At 36.2% G+C, this 22,862-nt stretch overlaps 4 protein-coding genes and 1 non-coding gene across 5 annotated transcripts; 2 read left to right on the forward strand and 3 right to left on the reverse strand.

Annotated features, from left to right (window-relative positions):
- Positions 1–910: 910 nt before the first annotated feature.
- LOC106369033 (PRA1 family protein F1-like) lies at positions 911–2,012 on the reverse strand. The gene has a single exon (XM_013809134.3). It carries the CDS (start codon positions 1,618–1,620, stop codon positions 1,075–1,077), a length of 546 nt encoding a protein of 181 aa, XP_013664588.1. The 5' UTR covers positions 1,621–2,012; the 3' UTR covers positions 911–1,074.
- A 2,334-nt stretch (positions 2,013–4,346) lies between these two features.
- LOC106363813 (retrovirus-related Pol polyprotein from transposon RE1) lies at positions 4,347–10,759 on the reverse strand. Its single transcript, XM_048740574.1, has 3 exons — positions 10,718–10,759; positions 6,283–10,404; positions 4,347–5,897 (listed from the first exon to the last, which is right to left on the reverse strand). The coding sequence occupies exons 1-3, from the start codon at positions 10,757–10,759 to the stop codon at positions 5,424–5,426; spliced, it is 4,638 nt and encodes a 1,545-aa protein (XP_048596531.1). The 3' UTR covers positions 4,347–5,423.
- A 5,236-nt stretch (positions 10,760–15,995) lies between these two features.
- Positions 15,996–19,213, forward strand: LOC106363812 (protein DETOXIFICATION 3-like). Its single transcript, XM_048740575.1, has 5 exons — positions 15,996–16,241; positions 17,006–17,565; positions 17,654–17,740; positions 17,875–17,931; positions 18,004–19,213. The coding sequence occupies exons 1-5, from the start codon at positions 15,996–15,998 to the stop codon at positions 18,497–18,499; spliced, it is 1,446 nt and encodes a 481-aa protein (XP_048596532.1). The 3' UTR covers positions 18,500–19,213.
- A 67-nt stretch (positions 19,214–19,280) lies between these two features.
- On the forward strand, positions 19,281–19,354 carry TRNAV-AAC. Its single transcript has one exon. It is a non-coding gene; the product is annotated as a tRNA-Val (tRNA).
- Positions 19,355–19,468: 114 nt separating this feature from the next.
- LOC106363811 lies at positions 19,469–21,312 on the reverse strand. Its single transcript, XM_013803491.2, has 2 exons — positions 20,996–21,312; positions 19,469–20,841 (listed from the first exon to the last, which is right to left on the reverse strand). Exon 2 carries the CDS (start codon positions 20,578–20,580, stop codon positions 19,513–19,515), a length of 1,068 nt encoding a protein of 355 aa, XP_013658945.2. The 5' UTR covers positions 20,581–20,841; positions 20,996–21,312; the 3' UTR covers positions 19,469–19,512.
- Between the last annotated feature and the right edge of the window lie 1,550 nt (positions 21,313–22,862).

The raw sequence follows: 22,862 nt of genomic DNA on the forward strand, positions 1-22,862 counted from the left end.
TTGAAGCTATATGGAATGGCAAAAAATGATTTTCTTGATTGCTACTCCTTATTTAATACTCCCTCTGTTTCAAAATACATGAAGTTTTAAGATTATGTACAACTATTAAAAAACTTGTTTTTTTATTTTAAAAATATCATTAAAATATAAATTAAAAGTTATTCAACCAATCACAAAACATACTACAAAATATTATTGGCTATACAATTTTTGATAAAGTGAAAAAATGCATTGATATATGAAAACATCATCTATTTTGAAACATCAAAAACTCCTTAAAACATCATCTATTTTGAAACGGAGGGAGCAGTGGCGGATCTACAGCCATAAAGGGTGGGGCAGATGCCCCATATAAATTTTATAAAACATGGATTTTCTTTACTATTTATAACAGATTTTGGAAATTTTGGTTAAGTTTGCCCCCATCAAATCTTAAATATAGGGTTGAATGTTATTCTTCTTTGACATTTGAAAATGTTGCCCCCCTCGATAAAACTTTCTAGATCCGCCACTGGGAGGGAGTATTACATATTTTAGGAAAAAAATTGTTTTAAAAAGATCTATTTTTTACATTTTCAAGACATGCTTTATTAACTAATTGTAAATTTCAAAAAACTTAATTACACTTACTGAATTTTTATTGGCTTAAAATTATGGAACAAAGATAAACACAAAAAATTATGCAAATTTAATGTGTTTTATTAAAATGTGTGAAAAAACTAGAATATGTAACATTAAGAAACAGAGGGAGTATTAACTATCTACCAACAATTGTTGTCACTTCATCTAGCTATATTAAACCAAACCAGAGTTGGAAATCATCCGGTATTCATGTTTTCACGACTCTGGTATCAACCTACCTAATACATGTATAGACTATGGTTAGTGGTCATAGAGAAAATAGGATGAATACTAATAAGCTATAACATAGAATATAAAAAACAAACAAACATAAACCTTAATAAACAATGGTAGCTACAACATTTTAGTTATAAGAGATTTGAAAAGCCTAAACGCAACAACACATCATACTCATAATGTCAAATATTCTAGCAAATGAAGATCATTTTATACTTAGGGAAGTAAACGACTGGTTTCATCTTCGTTTTGGTACATATCTTCTGTTTTCCTAACAGCTGCGTGGGACAATACAACCGCCACGCCTGCCACGATGGCCACTGCAATATTGAGCTTTGCGTCGGTTAAGAAAAGTATCGAGAGAGTGAGAACAGACATGGCCATAAGAACGACACGGTGGTCGATCTCGCGGTCGAATACAGTGAGTGGTTCATCACGGAGGAAGTAGAGGAAGAGCCACGCGCCGATTATAGCGAGTAGGATTAGGAGTGACAAGGGATTCCAGACCAGACTGAGGAACACGGAGAAGAGGACAACGATGGTGTAGTTTGTCTGGAAGTAGACGGTGTTCGCTTTGATTCTGGTGATCACGGTGGCTATTTTGCGCGGAAAGTTGAAAGAGTGGAGGTCGAGCATTTGTTTCCATGAACGGCGTGTGGCGAGGCCGGGTCTTACGTTCTGTTGGTCATTGGCTCGTGTGATGTACTCGAGTTTTGGTGCTAGGTCGTTAGCTGACGTTGGATTTGTGCCGTATGTTGTCATGTATATATTTTTTTTCCTTCTGAAATATGAGAGAGATATTATTTTTGCTGGAAGTGTGATGTGTTGTGAAAAGTGAAGATAGAGTTGTATACAACTGAGAGGTTATATAAAGCCATAAGCTCCCATAAAATAAAATATTGAAACAATGATCGTGTTTGTATAAGAAAAGTGGAAAATGGGATACGTATAATGCGCTCGAAAACACTAATTAATAAGTAACATGTTATTGTGTTATCCTCCAATGATGGTAATAACAACTCATTTATATGCAAGGACATATCTTCGACTCTTATATATATACATCTCTATACTTAAATGTAAATGATCTTAGGAATGTAATTAGTCAGATAATTACTCCAATCACTAGAGGATAATTACGCTAATCACCTAATATATGGGATATGCTTTCTGAAGGTAATGATATCTCATCATAACAACATACCACTATCATGATGAATTGATCCAGTGACTTGGCTATTTCGATGATAGTCTGATAGGCCAATAATTTCTTACATGACCGGAAAGTTTATTTCCAAACTTTTTTTTGTCAGGAAAGTTTATTTCTTCATTTCTTTTCTCACGTGGTTTATTGTGTAGATTATGTAATTCACAAACTTAATTGTTATTATTCGATGATCGTATTAGATATCACATTTTATGTTGATCTCTTTCATTAGAGATTGGCTTGTCAATCATGATTGATATTCTTATTTAGTAGATGAAATGTCAGGAAAAAAGCAAATAACAAATTCCATCAAGACCGACACCATCTCATCCGAGTTTAATGGACATGCTAAAATCACCACAAATCAAATATACAACTATACAAATGTGCCTAGTTACAAAACGACGAGGTGAAAGGTGCCACGGGGACAAGAGCAGAGCCACGTTGGCATTGTCTGAATTTACAAGTGAAAAGAGGTGATTGATAGCCAATAAAACATGCCATATGGGGATTGTAATATAAGAGAACGAGGAGAAAACTGCAAGTCATGAAAGGCCAGGCCAGAAACAGAAAGTGCTCAAACTTGCCAATTTACTTTATTATATATTATATATCTAAATTTTGTGTTATTGAAAGATTGAACAAATGAACATGGCTCATTTAATCCCACCGCTCTCCTCCAACTTGGAAACCTTCAATTCTGCTAATTTTTGGCGGCTGGACAATGCTAAACAACTGATTATAGTGATGCTGGTATGATGATAATAATAATAATGTTATAGTGATCAGAGTATGACGATTATAGATGCTAGTTTCACAATGAGTTTTATTATTTGTGTTGAGATGATATAAAAGGATCCAAGATTCTTGTTGGATAAGTACTAAATAAATCCAAATGAATACTAAATTGATGGTTAAACAAATGAGTTAAAAAAGAGTGGATTTTGCTTGAGAAAACTTGTAACGCTCCGTCCGTCCACGTCTGCTCTCTTAGCCGGTGGGCCTCATCCGTCCGGTGAACGGTGCATTAATTTTTCGAAAGTTCACAATCATTGTTTACTAACCTCAATTACCACCCGACTTTTCTCCGTGCTTTGGCCTCATTTGCATATCCATCCTTTTATTACTCCAGCTCAAACACACTTAACTCTGGAGTTCTAAATGAATGTGTGTCGAAAAAAGTAAACTAACTTTGGTGACATAGATATCCAAATCAATTATCTTAAGTTTTTTTTACATATACCAGAAATTGAGATTTTACAAAACTATCCTTCAGTTAAGTCTTCAGTGACTTTGTTCTCGTACTCCACTCCTGCTTTGTAAGAGGAGTTACGCGGTTTGAATGCTCTTTTATCTCAAGGAAGCAGGCACACTTTGCTTCCGAGTGTTACATTTCTCTCCCCTTGATAGCGTAACGTGGTCGATGACTACGGATTAATTTGAAGTGGTCACATATATCATGTGACAACAACTTAGTCTTTCCAGGGGGCTAAACCTTGCAGCTCCATGAGCTCATATTCAATAATCATCTATTTTGATTTCTTACTCTTAATTTGTTTTCATAATATCACAGTATATATTTTATCCTTACAACAACAACATCATTTATTATTTTTACAACAGTTTGCCTTCTATTCTTTTAAATTATTTTAAACCCCCGAAATTTTGAAATTTTTACTAAATGGTCTAGAGCCCCAAAACTTTTCGGGCCGGCTCTGGCCCTAACCACCCTTTTGTTCCACATCGCGGTTTGCTGGAGTTTGGTTTCCCTGTTTGGTCTTGGAAGCAATGGAGCTGCTTTGGCTATGAGTGTGTCTTTCTGGTTTTACGCTGTGATACTAGCATGCTATGTGAGATTCTCCACTTCTTGTGAGAAGACTCGCAGCTTTGTATCCGATGATTTCGTGTCTTCTGTCAAACAGTTCTTCCATTTCGGGGTCCCATCAACAGCAATGTTGTGGTAAGTCAATTTAACTTTATTGATGGGTCAGGGTCTGCTTCCTCCTATATCACTTGCAATTTTCGTCTTTTTTATATGTATAATAGCCTAGAATGGTGGCTATTTGAGCTGCTCATACTTTCCTCAGGACTACTCCCAAACCCTAAACTGGAGACCTTTGTGCTTTCAATATGGTTAGTAAAATATACACATACAGTAAAAAAATTAGAAATTAATAATGTTAGGGTTATGATATTTTATTAATTTACGAAAAAAAATCTGGATTTTTATTTTAGAATATTTTTATTTTATAAAATAAATAACATAATTAATTTTACCAGTTATACATTAATTAAACTTTTGAATTTTGACTTTCATATTTTTTTATTATATTATTTGGTGTATATAAAATATGTTTTATAAAACTTATAAACGGTTTATATATAATTTTACTAAATATTAGCAAAATATATGAAAATGTTAAGAAAATATAGAGATGTTTTTGTAATTTTACTAAATATTAGTAAAATGTATGGAAATATTAAAAAAAATATAGAGATAATTCTATTGTGAAATAAAGCAAATAATATAATTGTTTCTTTGTGCTTATATAATATGTATATATACAAAAAATATTAATTTATGATTTTAACGGAACCTCATGAGTGTTGATTAGTCATGTCTTTACGTATTGTGCAAAGTTCCAAATCTAACATTATTGGTTCCAAGAATAATTCCCTGTGCAGCTAGGCGCTTCTCGAGCCAAAACACAACGTGGTTAGCATTTGGTTTCCTCTCATCGACTATAAATGTGATGGTGAGTGAGTTGTAATGAAGTATTTGTGATGTTATATACACATGTTGTAATCGCCCCAGTTTTGATCCTTTCCTATTGCTATTGTCAGATATATACATGAGCCTCTTTAAACCGATTTAATTATCCCTTTAATTAAACCCCATTCTTAGGGGATTGAATTGACATGTAGTTTCATTTTTTGAAAAAAAAATCCGAGTAACAAAATACCCTATCAATCACTTCAAAACCTTGGTTCTCACCAAAACGGTTAGGACAGTGGTTAAATTCACCGGAATTGGATCCGGACAGAGTGAACCTCTCATGAAGAAGACAAACAAGTGACCCATTTTCTCCTCAACGAAGGAGCGTGGAGATCGTCATCATCCTATTGTATAGATTTAGTGTCGAAGATTTAGATTATGTCCAAACCTAGATTTGTATATAGGTGCACCTCGAAAAAAAAATTAGTTTTTGTGAAAGGAATCGTTTGGAATCATGAATTATTATTAGTTTTTCCAAAATCAAATGTTATTAGATTGTACATATAAAAAAAAACCTAAGAAAAAAAAACTCATCTCATTCTTTTATACTAAGAGGGTCTAAAGAAATTAATGATATAAAAACTAAACTGTAACAACTCTAACTTGTTCTTCATTCACAAACTTCCAGCAATTTCGGAAATCTTCAAATACTGGAGGTAGATGAACTGTGTAAAGAGGTTCAATGAAAGCGGCTAGGAACCATAACGAACATGGTATACCGAACCATAGGGTCAGACGTGGAGAAATACAATAGAGGAGGTGGAGGAGAATAGCGAAGCCAAAGATGTGACAGATACGTCCCACGATGTACATGTCATAAGCTTCGACTAGGACAATTGCGGCGGACCAAACCAGGCAACTCGCTATGCCAGAAATGAAGTACCAAACAATGAAAAGCTGGAAATAAAAGTTATTTGCGGTAAAAGCAATCTTGTGGTGTGCCATATACAGGATTGCTGCAACGTTGAGGATTATGAGGATGAAGCTCATCACCAAGTCGTATTGTAAGTTCTTGTTTGTCCTGCAGCAACAATTTAAATTAATTATTATTTTAGCCTAAAGAGTCAACAATTTAGTATAGTAATGAATTAGTAAAGAAAAAGTCAACTTGGTTCTCACCACCAAGTACGGAAAAGGGTATTATGATATGGAATTGTATATCTATTGACAATGAGATGAGAGTACATATATAGTTACAGAGATGTACAGATATGGAAAGATAATATACAGAACGTGATGTGTGGAGAATGATTGTAATGAGAGTGATCATAGCATATTGTGTTGCTATATCTAATATGCCCCCTCAAGATGGACTACCTTCAGCTAGGCCAATCTTGACATTCAGAGTTTCAAAACGAAGCCGAGGAAGAGGCTTTGTTAGGGCATCCGCTAACTGATCGGCAGAGGAGACATGTGATACACGAAGTTGTCCTGTCTGGACCTGATGTCGAACAAAATGGTAATCTAAGGCAAGGTGCTTCATCCTGGAGTGGAAGACAGGATTAGCAGCTAGATATGTCGCCCCGATGTTGTCACAGTAAATGGCTGGGATTTGTGTCGTTTTGATATCAAGTTCAGACATGAGAGAAAGAATCCAACATAGCTCAGCTGTAGTAGAGGCAAGAGACCGGTACTCAGCTTCAGTAGAGGACCGTGCCACGCCCGTTTGTTTCTTGGATGACCAGGCAATGGGGTGACGTCCATAGTAGACAATGTAGGCACCAGTTGATGTGTAATCATCCTTGTTCCCAGCCCAGTCAGCATCAGTATAAGCATGAATTGAGAGGGTGTTCTTCGCAGAGTAATAGATGCCTTTGGCTTGTGACCCACTCAGATAGCGAAGAAGTCTCTTGACCGCTTGCCAATGTTCTTCGGTGGGTTGGTGCATGAATTGAGATAGTTTGTTGACGGCAAAGGAGATGTCTGGACGTGTGAGAGAAAGATATTGTAAGCTCCCCACAACCATTCGGTATTGTGTGTGGTCTGTCATTGGGGAACCACCGTTAAGAGTTAAGTGGCTGCTAGGACACATCGGGGTAGCTACGGATTTGGAGCCAGTCATCTTTGTTTTCTCCAGTAAATCTGCAATATAACGAGACTGTGTTAGTAAGAGACCCTGAGAAGTACGTATAGCTTCCATTCCAAGAAAATATGAAAGATTGCCCAAGTCTTTTAAAGAGAAGCGAGTAGAGAGTTGATCAATAAAGATCTTGAGTTGATCATTGTTGTTCCCGGTAAGGATAATGTCATCAACGTATACAAGCATGTATAGGAGAGTGCCATTGCGGTTGTAGATGAACAGGCTTGCATCGGCTTGGGAGTTCTTGAAACCGCAGTGGAGGAGAAATGACTTCAATTCATTATACCAAGCTCTAGGAGCTTGTTTCAAACCATATACAGCCTTGCGTAGCTTACAGACACCATGAGGATTGTCCTTGTCTACAAAACCAGGAGGTTGCATCATGTAGACCTCATCATCCAGTGTCCCCTGAAGAAAAGCGTGATTAACATCAAACTGTCTGATAGGCCATTGCTTGGAGACAGAGGTGCTGAGAACCAGTCTGATCGTTGCCGGTTTCACTACAGGACTGAAAGTCTCGGTGTAGTCAACACCAGGGCGTTGATTGAATCCTTTAGCAACTAGGCGAGCTTTGAACCTATCAACAGACCCATCAGCATTCCTCTTTATTGTGAAAACCCACTTACAGCCTACAACATTAAAGTGGCCGGATGAATCAACGACATCCCATGTGTGATTCTTTAGTTGAGCATCAAGTTCTTCATACATTGCGCGACGCCACCGAGGATCTTTCAAAGCCTCCTTGACCGATGTTGGTATAGTTTCGGTGAGTGGAGTAATTGTTGTATGAAGGTTCAGCTTCTGAACAGGTTTTCTAGCTCGTGTAGACACCCGGGTAGGAACTGTAGTGGTTGCCACATTCTCTGTCTGAGTCATTGGAGCTTCTGTGGCTAGCGTTTCAGGTTGTGCTGCAGTAGGTATGGGACAAGAGGATTGAGGAGTTGAGCCAGCAGTAGGAGTCATGATTAGAGTTACAGCAGGAGCCGGTATTGGAGTTGCAGCAGCAGCAGGAGCTGATATTGGAGTTGCAGCAGGAACTGGTATTTGAGTTGCAGCAGGGACCGGTATTGGAGTAGCAGAGGTAGGGGAACGTGAAGGAATTATCGGTATCTTGGACACAAAGGAGTTATCTGCACGTTGAGCTTCTGTTACATCATCATCAGAAACAGAGGTGAGGTCATTAGGCAAAGTAAAAGGAAACACATATTCATGAAAAGTGACATGTCTTGAAGTATAAATGCGTGTAGTAGCTCTATCAAGACAGAAATAAGCACTCTGAGTTATAGAATAACCTAGAAATATGCAGGGAGTTGACCTATTATCTAACTTATTTGATGCATAAGGCCTTAACCAAGGAAAGCATAAACAACCAAACACTCTAAGCTTTGAATAATTAGGAGTTGTAGCAAAGAGACATTCAAATGGTGATTTCATAGATAAGTTAGATGTTGGCATGCGATTTATTAAGTACACAGCAGTAGCCATAGCATAAGTCCAATATGACTTAGGCATAGAAGCTTGCGACAAGAGGGTTAAGCCGGTTTCAACTATGTGTCTATGACGACGCTCAGCTATACCATTGTGCTCAGGTGTATGTGGAGGAGAAGTAAAATGAGAAATACCATGAGTTGATAAAAACCGAGCTAGAGCAATATATTCTCCACCATTATCAGTATATAAAGTTTTAAGTTTGGATTGAAATCGATTTTCAACCAAAGCTTTAAACTTAGTAAAAGTTTCAAGAACTTGAGATTTTTGTTTCAATGGATAAAACCATGTATATCTAGTGAAATGATCTACAAAAATCACATAGTATTTGAAACCATCTACTGAAATTAAAGGAGAGGTCCAAACATCAGAGAAGACTATATCAAGAACACAAGAAGAGACAATAGTTGTTGGACCAAAAGGAAGCTTATGCATTTTATTAATCAAACAAGCACTACAAGGCTTAGCAAGCAAAACAGTAGATGATAATGGTAACTTAAACTTAGAAATCATAGTTTTAAGAATAGGTAAAGCTGGATGGCCCAAACGGGAATGCCAATCAGAAATAGATGTCTTAATAGCCGAAGCAAAAGCAAGAGATGGTGGTTTGGTGGAAGGGGATCGTGGCCACTCATAAGTGCCATCCTTAGGCTTCCCTTCCAGACGAAGTGCCCCCGTAATCAAATCCCTTACCTGGAAGAAAGTTGGTGTAAATGTAACCGAGGCATTGTTAGTGGAACATAGTTGAAAAACCGAGATCAGATTTTTATCAAGCGAAGGAACATATAGAACATTATTAAGAAAAAAAGGTTGTTTGTAAGAGGGTAATGAGAAAGAACCAGTGTGTGATATCTGTAGACCGGAACCGTCACCAAGAATAACATCATCGCCTCCATTGTATGGCGCATGAAGTGACAGATTACCAAGGTCCGAGGTCATGTGGTGGGAAGCGCCAGAGTCCAGGAGCCATGTAGCTGAATCACCCGTGACCATAGCAGCATTGGCTGTTGGATGCCACGGTTGTTGTGAGTTAGGACGCCAGTTCTGGTTCGATAACTGGTTCTGTGGAGAAGGGGTCCATGGCTGAGCAGAGGAGCCTGGAACAATACGGTATTGAGGACAATACTTGGCGCTATGACCTTGAACACCACATGCCTGGCAACGTCCCATGTATTGCTTAGATGGACGATGATTGCTGTTCTGGTAGTGACCAGAGTTGTTGTTGTTGCGGTTTTGTTGAGGTCGCCAGTTGTTCTGTCCATTCTGTTTTGGACGGTAACCAGTAGCATTTGCAGTAACTGGAGTAAGAGTAGGTGGAGCGGTGTCCTTGCAGACTACCATTGCCTCGCGATTGAGAAGTTTCTCATGCAGCTCAGAGAAAGAGATTGTCGTATCTCTACCATTAATGGCATCAACTACCGGTTTGTATTCTTCAGGCAGTCCAGCGAGAATTTGTTCGGTGATGTCTTCTGGATCCATAGGCTTACCAAGTAGAGCGAGATCGTCAGCCTTGGATTTGATGAGCCGAAGGTACTCACTGATCGTCTTGACGCCTTTGACACATGTTCGGAGTTGATATTTTAACTGTTGAATATGACCACGAGAGGGAGTACCGAACGTCATGGTTAGGAGATCCCACACTTCACATGTCGTAGTAGCACTTGTGACCACCGATTGGAGAGGCAGAGTGATCGCACCAATGAGCGCGCTATAGAGAAGTCGATCCTGACGTCGCCATGGTGGAAAGTCCGGATTCGGTATGGTTTGACCATCAACAACGATCGTGGCTTCAGGAACTGTGGTGGTCTTGTCAATAAAGCCATGAAGCTCATGTCCTTCAAGAAGAGCTTTGATCTGTCGAGATGTAGTTGTTGTTCGTGAGTTTGGTGATGTTGGCCATATTGACTGACAAAAGAGTGGTGGCAGGATCTCTAGCGTTATAGACCGTGGTGGTCTCAACAGAGGAGGCCCGATGGGTGCTTTCATTCGACATGACTGATTAGAACAAGAAAAAGGAATGAAGAAGTTTTGACAATATCAGAGAAAGAGAGCGGCGTAGAAGAAGAAGAAGAATAGGAAAAAGAGACAGAAAAATTTAGGTCATTGAGATCTAGGCTCTGATACCATATTATGATATGGAATTGTATATCTATTGACAATGAGATGAGAGTACATATATAGTTACAGAGATGTACAGATATGGAAAGATAATATACAGAACGTGATGTGTGGAGAATGATTGTAATGAGAGTGATCATAGCATATTGTGTTGCTATATCTAATAAAGGGAAGGATGTCCTTGGAGAACAGTAGCAGTAGGCATAGCATCAGCAACAGTTGTACCCGTCATGGCTTTTCTTTGATAATTAATTGGTAATTGATCGATTGTGTAGAAGAAGACTCTCTGCAATCAAAGGTGTATCCCCTTCGTCAACCCCTAATGATATATATACAGATACGATTGCATAAGCCAAAATACGCATTCCAAGCATGATTAGGATTTTTCTTTTTGTTTTCCTTTTTTCAATCACAAAAAGTGCTTCTTAAATCTAATCCCAATTCCAAAATAAAGTGAGATTACGAAATAAATTATAATTTCGCTAAAGTATTAAAAATCAAATTTTGTGTAATATTCTATAACTCCTGTAAAAATCAGATAATCCGGAATGGATAAATTTTTGTTTATCTCCGGAAAGAAAAGAAGATTATCATATGTGCTACAAAAATGATGATCTTTCACTTCTAGATTGGGCGTACTTGATTGTGCTTGATTGGAATTTATAGGAGAGATCAAACAAAATGCTTTTTGAAAAAATTGTTACGTACTAATCTGGATGACAAAAGAGAAATGTGACTACATGGTTGACAAGCGGTTCACGAACATGCGGTTCGGTTGACAAGGTTGATGCCACGGTTGCATGCTAAGGATGATGCCTGATGATGAACGATTTTATCCACATTGATAGTCTCCGTTCTTTGAAAATAAGAGAGAGAGATAAATGCAATTATTTGTGTTTTCTAAACAACCAAATCCCATCATAAAATTAAGGAATTGATCCTTTGCATTTTTCCATTACATTTTCCATTAAATTCCTTTCAAATAACATTTCTATTAAATTTACCAAATATTGAATAACACTATAATTTAAATGAATTGATAAAAGATATAATTGATTAACACTAGAATTTGAAAGAATTGATAAAATACACAATTGAGTAACACTAGAATTTAATGGAAACTATAATTCCTTCAAATTCTATCAAATTTCTAAATCTAATACTCCCACCTAAGACCTAAATAAATCGAAATGACTACTAAATTGATGGTTAGACACATGAGTTACAAAGAGTAGATTTTGTTTGAGAATACAAAATTTTCCCATCAAATGAAAGTTCGAATCTTATTTCCACACCATATGAAAGTTCGAATTCTAATTTCACATATATTCGAAGTTCTAATTATGTTTCCACACAAACGTGGGTTAACAAGGGTCTACTATTTACCAATTATACCAATTACTTGTTTTATCCAATAAAATAGCCAATTAAACCAAAATGATCTAACTTAAATCGGGTTTTGACTAATTTTGACCTGATTTAAACCCTTTTTTACCAGGAACAAAATCTCATTTTTTTATATCTTCCCCTTTTGGAACCCTAGATTCAAAGGAGTGAAATTGACGAAACCTCCAGATGAAATTTGACATCGACTGCGAAGGGATTGTTTGCTTATAGTCGAAACCGATGAATGGTGCTAGTGCTCAGTCGAACCCATCTCTTCGTGATGGATCTGATGACGAAGAGGAGATGGAGAGAAACAATTTCACCGTCGAGCCTCATTTCTGACACCATTGATGATCCACTTGAATATCCATAGACATTATTCATCCTTCTCTTCAATTTCTGAATTTCCCCAATTCAATTTTTGGTTTACGATTTTGGGATTTTAATGGTTTAAATGGGTCGGGTCAGGACAATGATTTTGAGACTGAATCGGATTTATAATTAGTTTTTTTTTGTCCTAAACGGTTTAAGTACGGTTTAATATCGGTTGTACCAGATCAACCAAAAATATCGTATACTAGGTGATTTTCCCGTGCTCATGCACGGGTATAAATGCTTTTGAAGTAAATATACTATAATAATTGATTGATATTTACTTTTAATTTTAAATTAATTTATAATTTGTAAGCATCATTTATATTTATAATATTATATTACTTTAATAATACACTAGATTCTGACCCGCCCTTTCAAAAGGCAGGAAAAATCTTTTGTTTTAAACTTTTGTTTAGAAAATTAATTTTCATATTTGTGTTTTCATTGTTAAAAAGAAGTTAAACATTGTTCGTAGTGCTGAATTTTGAACCTGTGCAAGATTTTATATTTAGAAAATTAAATAGGTTAAAATTATTAGTTTGTGTGTCCATAAATTTTGTATAAACATATAAAGTAGACAGTTAAATACAAACAATGCATCAGTTATATGTTCTCTACAATGCATCCGTCTTAATTTATTTTAGTGGCCATTCAGTTTAGTTTGTTTTTATTGTGAATTCAATAGAAGTGGAAGTTTTAATATTCTCAATATATAACCATCCACTAATATATGCATTAGAGTGAAATGGTTCCCGAGATTTTTGGGATTAAAGTGGAGGGTTAATAAAAAGTAGTTACAGTTATTTTTAAGTAGATCACGTGGAAAAAATGTTGGACTAAACTTATATCAATAGGTCATGTTTCTAATTTAATAGAATATATATGATTTTATATATGTTATATTTAATCAGTTTTGTTGTTTTTACAGTCAATTTAGTCATCATTTGCATAATTTGGAATGCATCTATGAATTCAACTATAATATTTTTTATTCTAAATATATTAAAATTTTGATTAATTTCTTATTTGCATTTAGGTGGTTATTGTCTTAAATATATAAATATATTTTATGAATATTATGTATAACTTCAACTATTTTGTGCTTAGACTAAAATAAAATAAAATAAACTAAAGTGTCTGATTCTAATTTACATAAATTAATATAAGGATAATATTCTGAAGTCTCATGCATATATATATAAATTTTAGAAAATAACTAAATTGTAACAGTTGTTTAATATTTTATTTTCATTTTAATATGTTTTGAGTTGTTCTATGATTTATATTTATAAAATAAATTACTATTCTTATAAAATTATATATTCTTATTTTAGTTAAATCTATGATTTTATATATAAGTTAGATTAGTCGAATCACTCATGTTGTGAGTATATTGAGTTATTGTTATTCTTTCAAATTCAAATGATATATTTTTATTTTTATTATAATCAAGTCAAATCAAATCAATTTTATTTATCGTTTAAACGTGCATGTATTTTCATAATATTTATCAAATTATATATTGATGTTTTTAAAAATAAATTATAAAAGAAAGTGATGCTCAATAGGAAGTTACATACATAAGTAGGTGATACATTTCTGGAAGCTCATGAACACATATTAATATTTATAATAATTAAAATATTCTATAAATTCTAAATAACTTTATGCCTTTGATTTATTGAATGGAAACTAAAATTTATTTAAATTAATATTAAAAATGAGAATTCAGATTTGCTATGGTATTTTGATTATAGTTATATTAAGTTCCACAAACATAAAATTTAAAAGAAAATTTAATATTAAAAGCAAATAACTTTAATAATGATAAAATATAATATATCTATTTTGCAACTATTTGATTTTTTTTTTTGTTTTCAATATCTCTTAAAAATAAGCAGTACACAAAATTGTAATTTTATTTGAAAATAATATTATATAAGTAAAATATAATTTATCGATATTATTTCTGATGTAATTGGAAGCTATTATAGTCAACAAAATATATGAAAAATAAACAAATCACTTCAATAATACTAATTATAAACTATTTTTAGTCAATTAAACATATATCAATTTATGTTTCTCAATTATTTTGTGTAATCTTCTAAGAAAATAGTTAGATATATAAAAATACTTCTATTAGTTTGAATTTTTTTTTGTATTGTTTAAAATTATGTTTTGAAAGAACTGTTATTTCTTTTTCTAATATCAAGATTGTCCGTGTAAATTTTTTTAATAAAATCACATTATATACAAATTTATGTTTTTCATCTACAAAAATATAAATATAAATAAAGTATTTTATTACTTCAAAACTATATTTTGTTTTATTTAAAAATATTTTTTAAATGTAATATTACTACTTTGTGAACTTTTTTTTTTTTGAAATCATATTATATATACATATATTTTCGTTTTCAATTTTTTTTTTAACGTTATAAAAAATTTCCTTTTTTATTATATGTATATGTTTTTGGAAATTTTTTAAAAGGAAACTAAATAAAAAAATAATAATGTTTAATATTTTTAATTCATTAAGGGTATTAGTGTAATCAACCATCGTGAGAGTTAATATGAGAGCGACACATAGGAAACTCACTTCTCAAATAATATTATAGAGATATGTGGAATTAGAATTTGAACTTTCATATTGGTGTGGAAATAGTATTCAAATTTTCATACGAAGGGGAAATGGAACTATGATCAAAGTCTCTGTGAATTTGGTGATATATGATAGTTCTGATAGGGCGTCAACCCGTGAACAACCCTTCACAAAAGTACAATAAAGCTACAATTTTGTTATTACAAAACACAGAAAGTCTTTAAGTCGAAATATTCATGTTTTGATGGTTTTATAGCCGCCTCATGTTCATTATCATACAACTAATTATGATCATTTACATCAAAGAGGCATGATTATTGATTTACCCAGTAAAAACGCTCGATATCACACACACATTTTTGGAACACAGTATAATTAACGAACCAATAATACAATTTCATACTAGCAATATGCCAAACCGTTTTACCTTTTCATTACTTAGTTAATTCTTTAGTATTTTGGCACTTCTATTAACTTAACATATTCTACGATACTTAATATATTTTTTTGTTTAGCAATATCACGTTTACCATTAAAGATCCGATGATGCCATAGTCCATACAATCGAAGGTCCAGTGAACTGACGGTAGGTACCACTGATCACACGGTCCGTTGACCAGAGAGTTCAGATATCATACAACCAAATGTCCAACACTGATCTATCGGTCCATACGATCAAAAGCCTACCAATCCGACCATCCACGTATATACTACCAAAAGTCCACTGGCAGTCTATGCGATTGAAAGTTCACAGATCCGACGATCCTTATATCATCCAACCGAAGGTTTACCAACGTGACTCTCCATATTATAGAAAATTCATTGATCTGGTGATTCATAAATACAATTTGGTCTCCCCCGCCATCCTCTCGCCTCCGTTAATACATTATAATTTCTCTTTATTATATACTATTTGATGATACGAAGATCACACCAGGATCCTCGTGGAAAATTTATAATATTTTGTTACTCGAAAGTCAAGTAAATTAATAATAATAATAATAATATACTTCCACGATTTGCAAAGAAATTTCTTCATTGATATTGGTTTCTTTCTGTCTATAAAGATTCCATTTCATTCTTGAAAACTTGGAACACTACAATGGAAGAGCCATTTCTTCTGAGAGAGGAGGAGTTAGTTCCCGTTAAAACGACATGGCAAAGAGGTCAGCTCACCGACGAGCTAAAGAAAGTGGGCCGCTTAGCTGCTCCTATGGCCACCGTGACCATTGCTCAATACCTATTGCCTGTTATATCAGTTATGATCGCCGGCCACAAAGGCGAGCTTCAGCTCTCCGGCGTCGCTCTTGCCACCTCCTTCACAAATGTCTCCGGTTTCAGTATTATGGTAATAACTATGCAAGACTTTCTATTTTAATACTCTATTTAGATTATGGTAATAACTATTCGATTTTCTATTTGTCTTAAGTATATGCAGAATTTCTCACTATAAATTTATTTATACTATTAAGATATATTTCAGTACTTCACGCTATTATAGAATTTACGAATTTCAACTTTCGTATCTATTCCTGAAATTAGTATTTTTATTCTTGTTTGTATCATAAAAGTATTAGCGCATCTCTACAAATTAATGTCTGATATTGTAATAATACACTTTTAGCTCCACCTTTAGCCTATTTAAATTAACATATATAATATATTTGATTAAATAATTACAAAATTAGCATAGATAATTTTAGACGTTTTTATGTTTCTGAATTTTTTTTAGTAAACTATATAATTTATATTCTTATAAGAAATATCATGTTTGGTTCTTCATTTGGATTTATAAATACTGAATATATCATTTTGTAAGGTTCTATGAAATAAATGTTACTATAAATAAAAATATGGAAACATTTTTATTTCTTTATCAATCGAAATATGTGTTTCAAAGGATGCTTTGAAAGCTCCTGAACCTTTGGTTGTTGGTGATGCCTTTTTACTGCTCCCAACTAATTTCTTTATCAATCGAAATGTGTTTCAAAAAAAAAAAATAAATAAATAAAAATATGGAAACATTTTTTTTAACTTTTAGCCTTACCCGCCTCCCAACACCTAGACACGGCACTGGACTCCGTCCTCTTCAAACTGACTCTAAGATATTGAAAACTCTTTGTGCAGTTTGGATTAGTGGGTGCATTAGATACACTTTGTGGCCAAGCTTATGGAGCCAAAGAATACGAGAAACTCGGAACCTACACATACTCCGCCATTGCCACCAATATCCCAATCTGTATCCTCATATCAATTATTTGGATTTACATGGAAAAGCTTCTGATCTCTCTTGGACAAGACCCTGACATCTCCAGAGTCGCTGGCTCCTACGCCGTTTGGCTCATACCGGCTTTGTTCGGATATGCTATTGTCATACCAGTAACTCGGTTTCTGCTGACGCAAGGGTTGGTTGTTCCTCTCCTCTATTGTGCCCTAACCACCCTTTTGTTCCACATCCCAGTTTGCTGGAGTTTGGTTTCCGTGTTTGGTCTTGGAAGCAATGGAGCTGCTTTGGCTATGAGTGTGTCTTTCTGGTTTTACGCTGTGATACTCGCATGCTACGTGAGATTCTCCACCTCTTGTGAGAAGACTCGCTCCTTTGTATCCGATGATTTCGTGCCTTGTGTGAAACAGTTCTTCCATTTCGGGGTCCCATCAGCAGCAATGGTGTGGTAAGTCAATTTAACTTTATTGATGGGTCAGGGTCTGCATCTAGTCCTCTCTCACTTTCAATTTTCGTCTTTTTTATATGTATAATAGCCTAGAATGGTGGCTATTTGAGCTGCTCGTACTCTCCTCAGGACTACTCCCAAACCCTAAACTCGAGACCTCTGTGCTTTCAATATGGTAAGTAAAATATTCACATACTTCAATTGATTGACAAAGTTTTTTTTAAGCAGTTAACATTTATTAAGAACTTTGATAAAAAGTATATTTTATATAATTTTATTGGGCTGTTTCATGTCATGTTACTATGTCAGCCTTACAACAGAAACTTTGCACTATGTAGTTTCATCTGGAGTTGCGGCAGCTGTGAGGTATATGATCTGAATTTTTAACTCAAAACATCTTTAACCTCCTCACCTCAACCATGGATTGGTTTCTTGTAGCACACGCGTGTCAAACAATTTGGGAGCTGGGAGTCCTGAAGTTGCTAGGGTATCAGTATTGGCAGGGCTTTGTTTCTGGCTGATGGAGTCAGTTTTCTTTAGCACACTTCTCTTCACCTGCCGGAACATCATAGGATACGCATTCAGCAACAGCAACGAAGTAGTGGACTATGTTGCGGAGCTATCTCCTCTGCTATGTCTTTCCTTCATTCTCGATGGATTTACTGCAGTTCTTAACGGTGTTGCTAGGGGAAGTGGGTGGCAACACATTGGAGCTTGGAACAACGTGGTGGCCTATTATCTCGTAGGAGCTCCCGTTGGACTTTACTTAGCTTTCAGACGTGGGTTTAACGGGAAAGGATTGTGGTGCGGTGTTTTGGTTGGATCCTCTGTGCAAGCAACTGTTCTGGCTATAGTCACATCTTCCATGAATTGGAAGGAACAGGTGCAAAGACATTTCAGCTTGATCTATATCACATTCTGTGTTTTTTTTTAATAATGCTTTAAAGTAAATGGAATCTATATATAATTTGCAGGCTGAGAAGGCAAGGAAGAGAATAATCTCTACTGAAAATGGATTAGCATAACGAAGAATGTTTTTTAATTAATTACTACATTTTGAGAGATAGCAAGACTTTGCTTTTCTTCAATTTTGGTGTAATATTTTTATTATAAACAAGTTAATAAAAAACCTCACGAGTGTTGGATTATTCATGTTCTTTACATATCGTTCAAATTTCCATTCCTTACATTATTGGTTCCATATGGGAATAATTCCCTGTGCAGCAAGGCGCTTTTCGACCCAAACAGAATGATCAGTTCTGAGAAGAGCATCTTCTGCTAAGGAGTTGATTGTAATGTTCAAAGATGCCCCATCCAAAGCCTTTTGTTATTCAGTTTGAAACTCAAATGATTTGTTGGTATAAAGACACATGTTGCTTTATACTTTGGTGATCTTAAACCCCCCCAGTTTTTATCCTATTCTTTTGCTATTGTCAGATATACATTAGCCGGTTTGAACCGATTTAGTTAAACCACCCCAATCTTAGAGACTGATTTGGTATGTAGATTCTTTTTTTGTTAAAAAGTCCGGGTAACAAAATACACCTATCAACCAGCTGAAACTTAGACTATCAAATCATGATTTTTACAGAAGATCAGAGCAGTCGAGATGGCTTAATAGACAGAGCAGCTTACATGACTCTACGGACCAAACATCTAAAGATTTCTTAGACATCAAAATTATCAAAGCTCTTTGTTCCCAATGTAAGCACAAAGGTTCCGTGGTGTAGTTGGTTATCACGTCAGTCTAACACACTGAAGGTCTCCGGTTCGAACCCGGGCGAAGCCATTATAATCTTTTGTTCATTTTCATGAAAACATTTCAATTTCTTAAAATGTAACAAAAAGATTCGCCGTTGCCGGGGATCGAACCCGGGTCACCCGCGTGACGGGCGGGAATACTTTTTTTTTTTTTTTTGGAACACTTATATTAATTGAAAGAGAAATTTAGTTGGGAGCAATAACAGCATTCCCAACCAACAAAGGTTCAGCTACATTTAAAGCTCTCTTTGCCAACATATCGGCTTCAACATTCCTCTCACGAGGAATCCACACAAAAGCAACAGAAGCAAATCTACGAGACAGTTCAATGATGTCTGCAACGACACTATGCATCTCTGCAATGGAAACAACCTGATTGAGGCAATTAACTAGAAGGGAAGAGTCCGACTCAAATCTGAGGTTATGGAGCTCCAGGTCTTGGCATCTAAGCATAACTTCCCGCAGCGCTAATCCTTCGGCCATTAGGGGCGATGCAATAAACTCCATCTTCAACTGGATCTCCCTATTGCGAGGAGGGAGATGAATGATTCCACCAATACCTGCAATCTTCCTTGCTGAGCACCACGCTGCATCTGTCTGTATCCTCGTCGTTCCGCTTAACACTGGCACCTCTATCAGTCGATGTTTCTTGCCTTCAGTCTTCTCCGGTTTTCCACTTATGCTCCATTCTCGAGCCAAACGGATTGCAGAGGATAGAGTATCCTCGGGAGAGGCAGAGACACCTTCAAATACGAATCTGTTTCTTGCTTTCCAAATGTTCCAAAAGATCCATGGGACCAGATTACCCGATGCTATGCCGGTTGGTGGTAAGGCTTTTAGATTGCTCAGTGCGGGCCAGTCGGCCATTAAATCTATCATTCCTCTAAAATCCGGGGCAGTTGCAAGGGGAGCAAGATGCCACACCCGCTGTGCAAACTGACAGTGGAAGAGGAGATGAGTGATAGATTCGTTACTTCCGCATCGTTTACACCTAGGGTCGATGTCAATGTGCCTCTCGAGCAATCGCTCTCCTACCGGAACCGCACCTTTCAAAACCTTCCAGACGAATAGTTTCACTTTAGGCGCACAGTCCAGCTTCCATACATGATTTGTCCACTTAAAATCTCCTTCAGCTTCTGGTCCATCTCCCTCAGCTCCAATAGCAACATAGTAACCCGACTTGACAGAGTAATCACCCGTCTTCGTTCCCACTATACTACAACGACTTAGATGCTCAGATGGGAGCTGAAACATTATAGAAACTATTATGTTCACGCTTCTGTAACAGAAACCAAAGATTAGACTGACAATTACATGCGTTTGTTTGCTGAGAGAGAGAAAAATATGTTTTGTGTGGAGTTACTCTTCATAATCAACTAGAATATTCGTCATAATTCCATACATATTATCTGTGAAGAAAGCGAGTGTTGATCATGACTACGTTGTGACTCTTTTACAGTTGTATCGCCTTGTCTCTTACAAATCTAGCACCTCTAGTTTACACTGAAACCTGTGCTGGAAAAAAAAGGAACTAATCAGAGGATTAATCTACTAATAACAGTAGAAAATCTTTTGATACTAGCATTTAGAAGTTCTCACATACATATTATACAAAGGAAACAGAGAAAAATAAAACAGAACAAAAAATGGTACAAGTGCCTCCTCTTACTTCCATTGTGGTTTTATCTTTGCTTTCCGTTGCACTGAGTTTAAGAAGTGTAGCTTCCCATTCCTCTTTACCTCTACCAATTAAAAAAAAAAGACCCAAACAGTCTAATGGCCATTGGAAGAAACCCTGCGAGCTGAACCGCACGAACTGAGAGGCGTTCGAACTCAGGAGGAGGGTATGGCTGCCTGAAAGCAAAGCGTGAGAAGAGTTGAAGTGCTTCATCATATCTTAAAGACCCGACTTCGTACACATGATTCACTTCTGACTCCTCAAGAACACTCTTGTCTTGAGTAATTAAAATGATTCTACTTCCTGGAGCAAACTGATAGAGTAACCGATAGATGTAGGCGCAATTGTTTAGTCTAAGAATGCCCAAAAGAACCTACGAGCTTGAATCCGTTGAGATCACCAATGATCTAGCCGTAAACAAGAGATGAAAGCAAAGCTTCGTTTTATAAATTCAATAATAATGTGTCTCTTTACAAAGCCTAGAGAGCACTATATATATCAATAGGAAAAGACCTAAGTCCTTAAGGATTATGACCTTACAAGAAATAGGAAACTTAACGTTTAACTAGAACAGAAATAATTAAGTAAAAGTAAAGCTAAAACCGAAAAGGAAATATAGTCCACGCTGCATCAGGTCACCCGGGGTGAAGAAAGATCCGTCCTCGGATCTGTAGAATCATCTTCAGCCACAAAAGGAATGAGATGTTTGACGTTGAAAACGTCAGAATATCGAGCATCTGATGGTAGCATGAGACGATATGCATTGTTATTAATCCTCTCTAGCACTTCCAATGGGCCAACCTTACGAGATTTCAGCTTGTTATACTCCCCTGGCGAGAATCTCTCACGAGTAAGAACAGCCCATACACGATCACCAACTTTAAATTTGACATCCCGACGATGCCTATCTGCGCTTTCCTTGTACTTAGCTGTTGAGAGTTGCAAATTATCATGAACCTGAGCGTGTATCGCTGAAGCATTTGCCACGAAGTCGATCGCCTGCCCATGATCACGTGAAGCATCTGGTGCAACTCCAAGATCAATTGGACCACGTGGAACAATGCCATAGATCACCCGGAATGGACTGAAACGAGTACTCTTGTTAACTGCATGGTTATGAGCGAATTCAACCTGACATAAGACTGAATCCCAAGATTTAATGTTATCCACAACCAAGCAGCGAAGCATATCTCCCAATGTACGGTTAGTGACTTCTGTTTGCCCATCAGTCTGGGGATGGTAAGCGGAGCTCATATCAAGGCTCGTACGTAACAGTCGCCATAGAGACCGCCAAAAGTGACTGAGAAAACGTGAGTCTCTGTCGGATACAATTGATAAAGGCAAGCCGTGCAGCCTATAAACCTCGCGGAAGAAAAGGGTCGCGACTTGTACAGCATCCGTTGTCTTTTTGCACGGTATAAAGTGTGCCATCTTCGAGAAACGATCGACTACCACAAAGATTGAATCATTCCCCCGTTGAGTACGAGGAAGACCCAAAACGAAGTCCATACTTACGTCAGTCCATGGTTGAGTTGGTATAGGAAGAGGTAGATATAAACCGGAGTTGGATGCATGGCCTTTGGAACGATGGCAAACTACACATCTCTCGACAAAACGATAAACATCACGACGCAATGATGGCCAAAAATAGCCGTCCACGACCAACTGCAACGTCCTATCACGACCGATGTGTCCCTCTTCGTGTATTTCTTTAATAATCTTGAGCCGAAGGCTGCTTTCTGGAACACAAAGACGAGTACCCCGAAAGATATAATCATCTTGTAACACAAACTCTGAACGAACTCCCGCTTTTATTGAAGACAAAATCGTTCCAAAGTAAGGATCTTGTGCATATAGG

The sequence above is a fragment of the Brassica napus genome, chromosome A9 (assembly GCF_020379485.1).
Source record: "Brassica napus cultivar Da-Ae chromosome A9, Da-Ae, whole genome shotgun sequence".
Classification (NCBI taxonomy): Eukaryota; Viridiplantae; Streptophyta; class Magnoliopsida; order Brassicales; family Brassicaceae; genus Brassica; species Brassica napus.

What these genes read in the sequence shown, in the direction of transcription:
- LOC106369033 (XM_013809134.3), bottom strand. Translation starts at nt 1,620, where the DNA reads ATGACAACATACGGCACAAATCCAACGTCAGCTAACGACCTAGCACCA.
- LOC106363813 (XM_048740574.1), bottom strand. Translation starts at nt 10,759, where the DNA reads ATGACGGGTACAACTGTTGCTGATGCTATGCCTACTGCTACT. An exon ending in ATGCTATGCCTACTGCTACT is followed by an intron (nt 10,405 to 10,717) that starts GTTCTCCAAGGA and finishes TGTTCTAATCAG; the next exon opens with TCATGTCGAATGAAAGCACC. An exon ending in ACCATTTTGTTCGACATCAG is followed by an intron (nt 5,898 to 6,282) that starts GTCCAGACAGGA and finishes TTGACTCTTTAG; the next exon opens with GCTAAAATAATAATTAATTT.
- LOC106363812 (XM_048740575.1), top strand. Translation starts at nt 15,996, where the DNA reads ATGGAAGAGCCATTTCTTCTGAGAGAGGAGGAGTTAGTTCCCGTTAAA. An exon ending in ACCTCTGTGCTTTCAATATG is followed by an intron (nt 17,741 to 17,874) that starts GTAAGTAAAATA and finishes TTACTATGTCAG; the next exon opens with CCTTACAACAGAAACTTTGC. An exon ending in GGAGTTGCGGCAGCTGTGAG is followed by an intron (nt 17,932 to 18,003) that starts GTATATGATCTG and finishes GGTTTCTTGTAG; the next exon opens with CACACGCGTGTCAAACAATT.
- LOC106363811 (XM_013803491.2), bottom strand. Translation starts at nt 20,580, where the DNA reads ATGTTTCAGCTCCCATCTGAGCATCTAAGTCGTTGTAGTATAGTGGGA.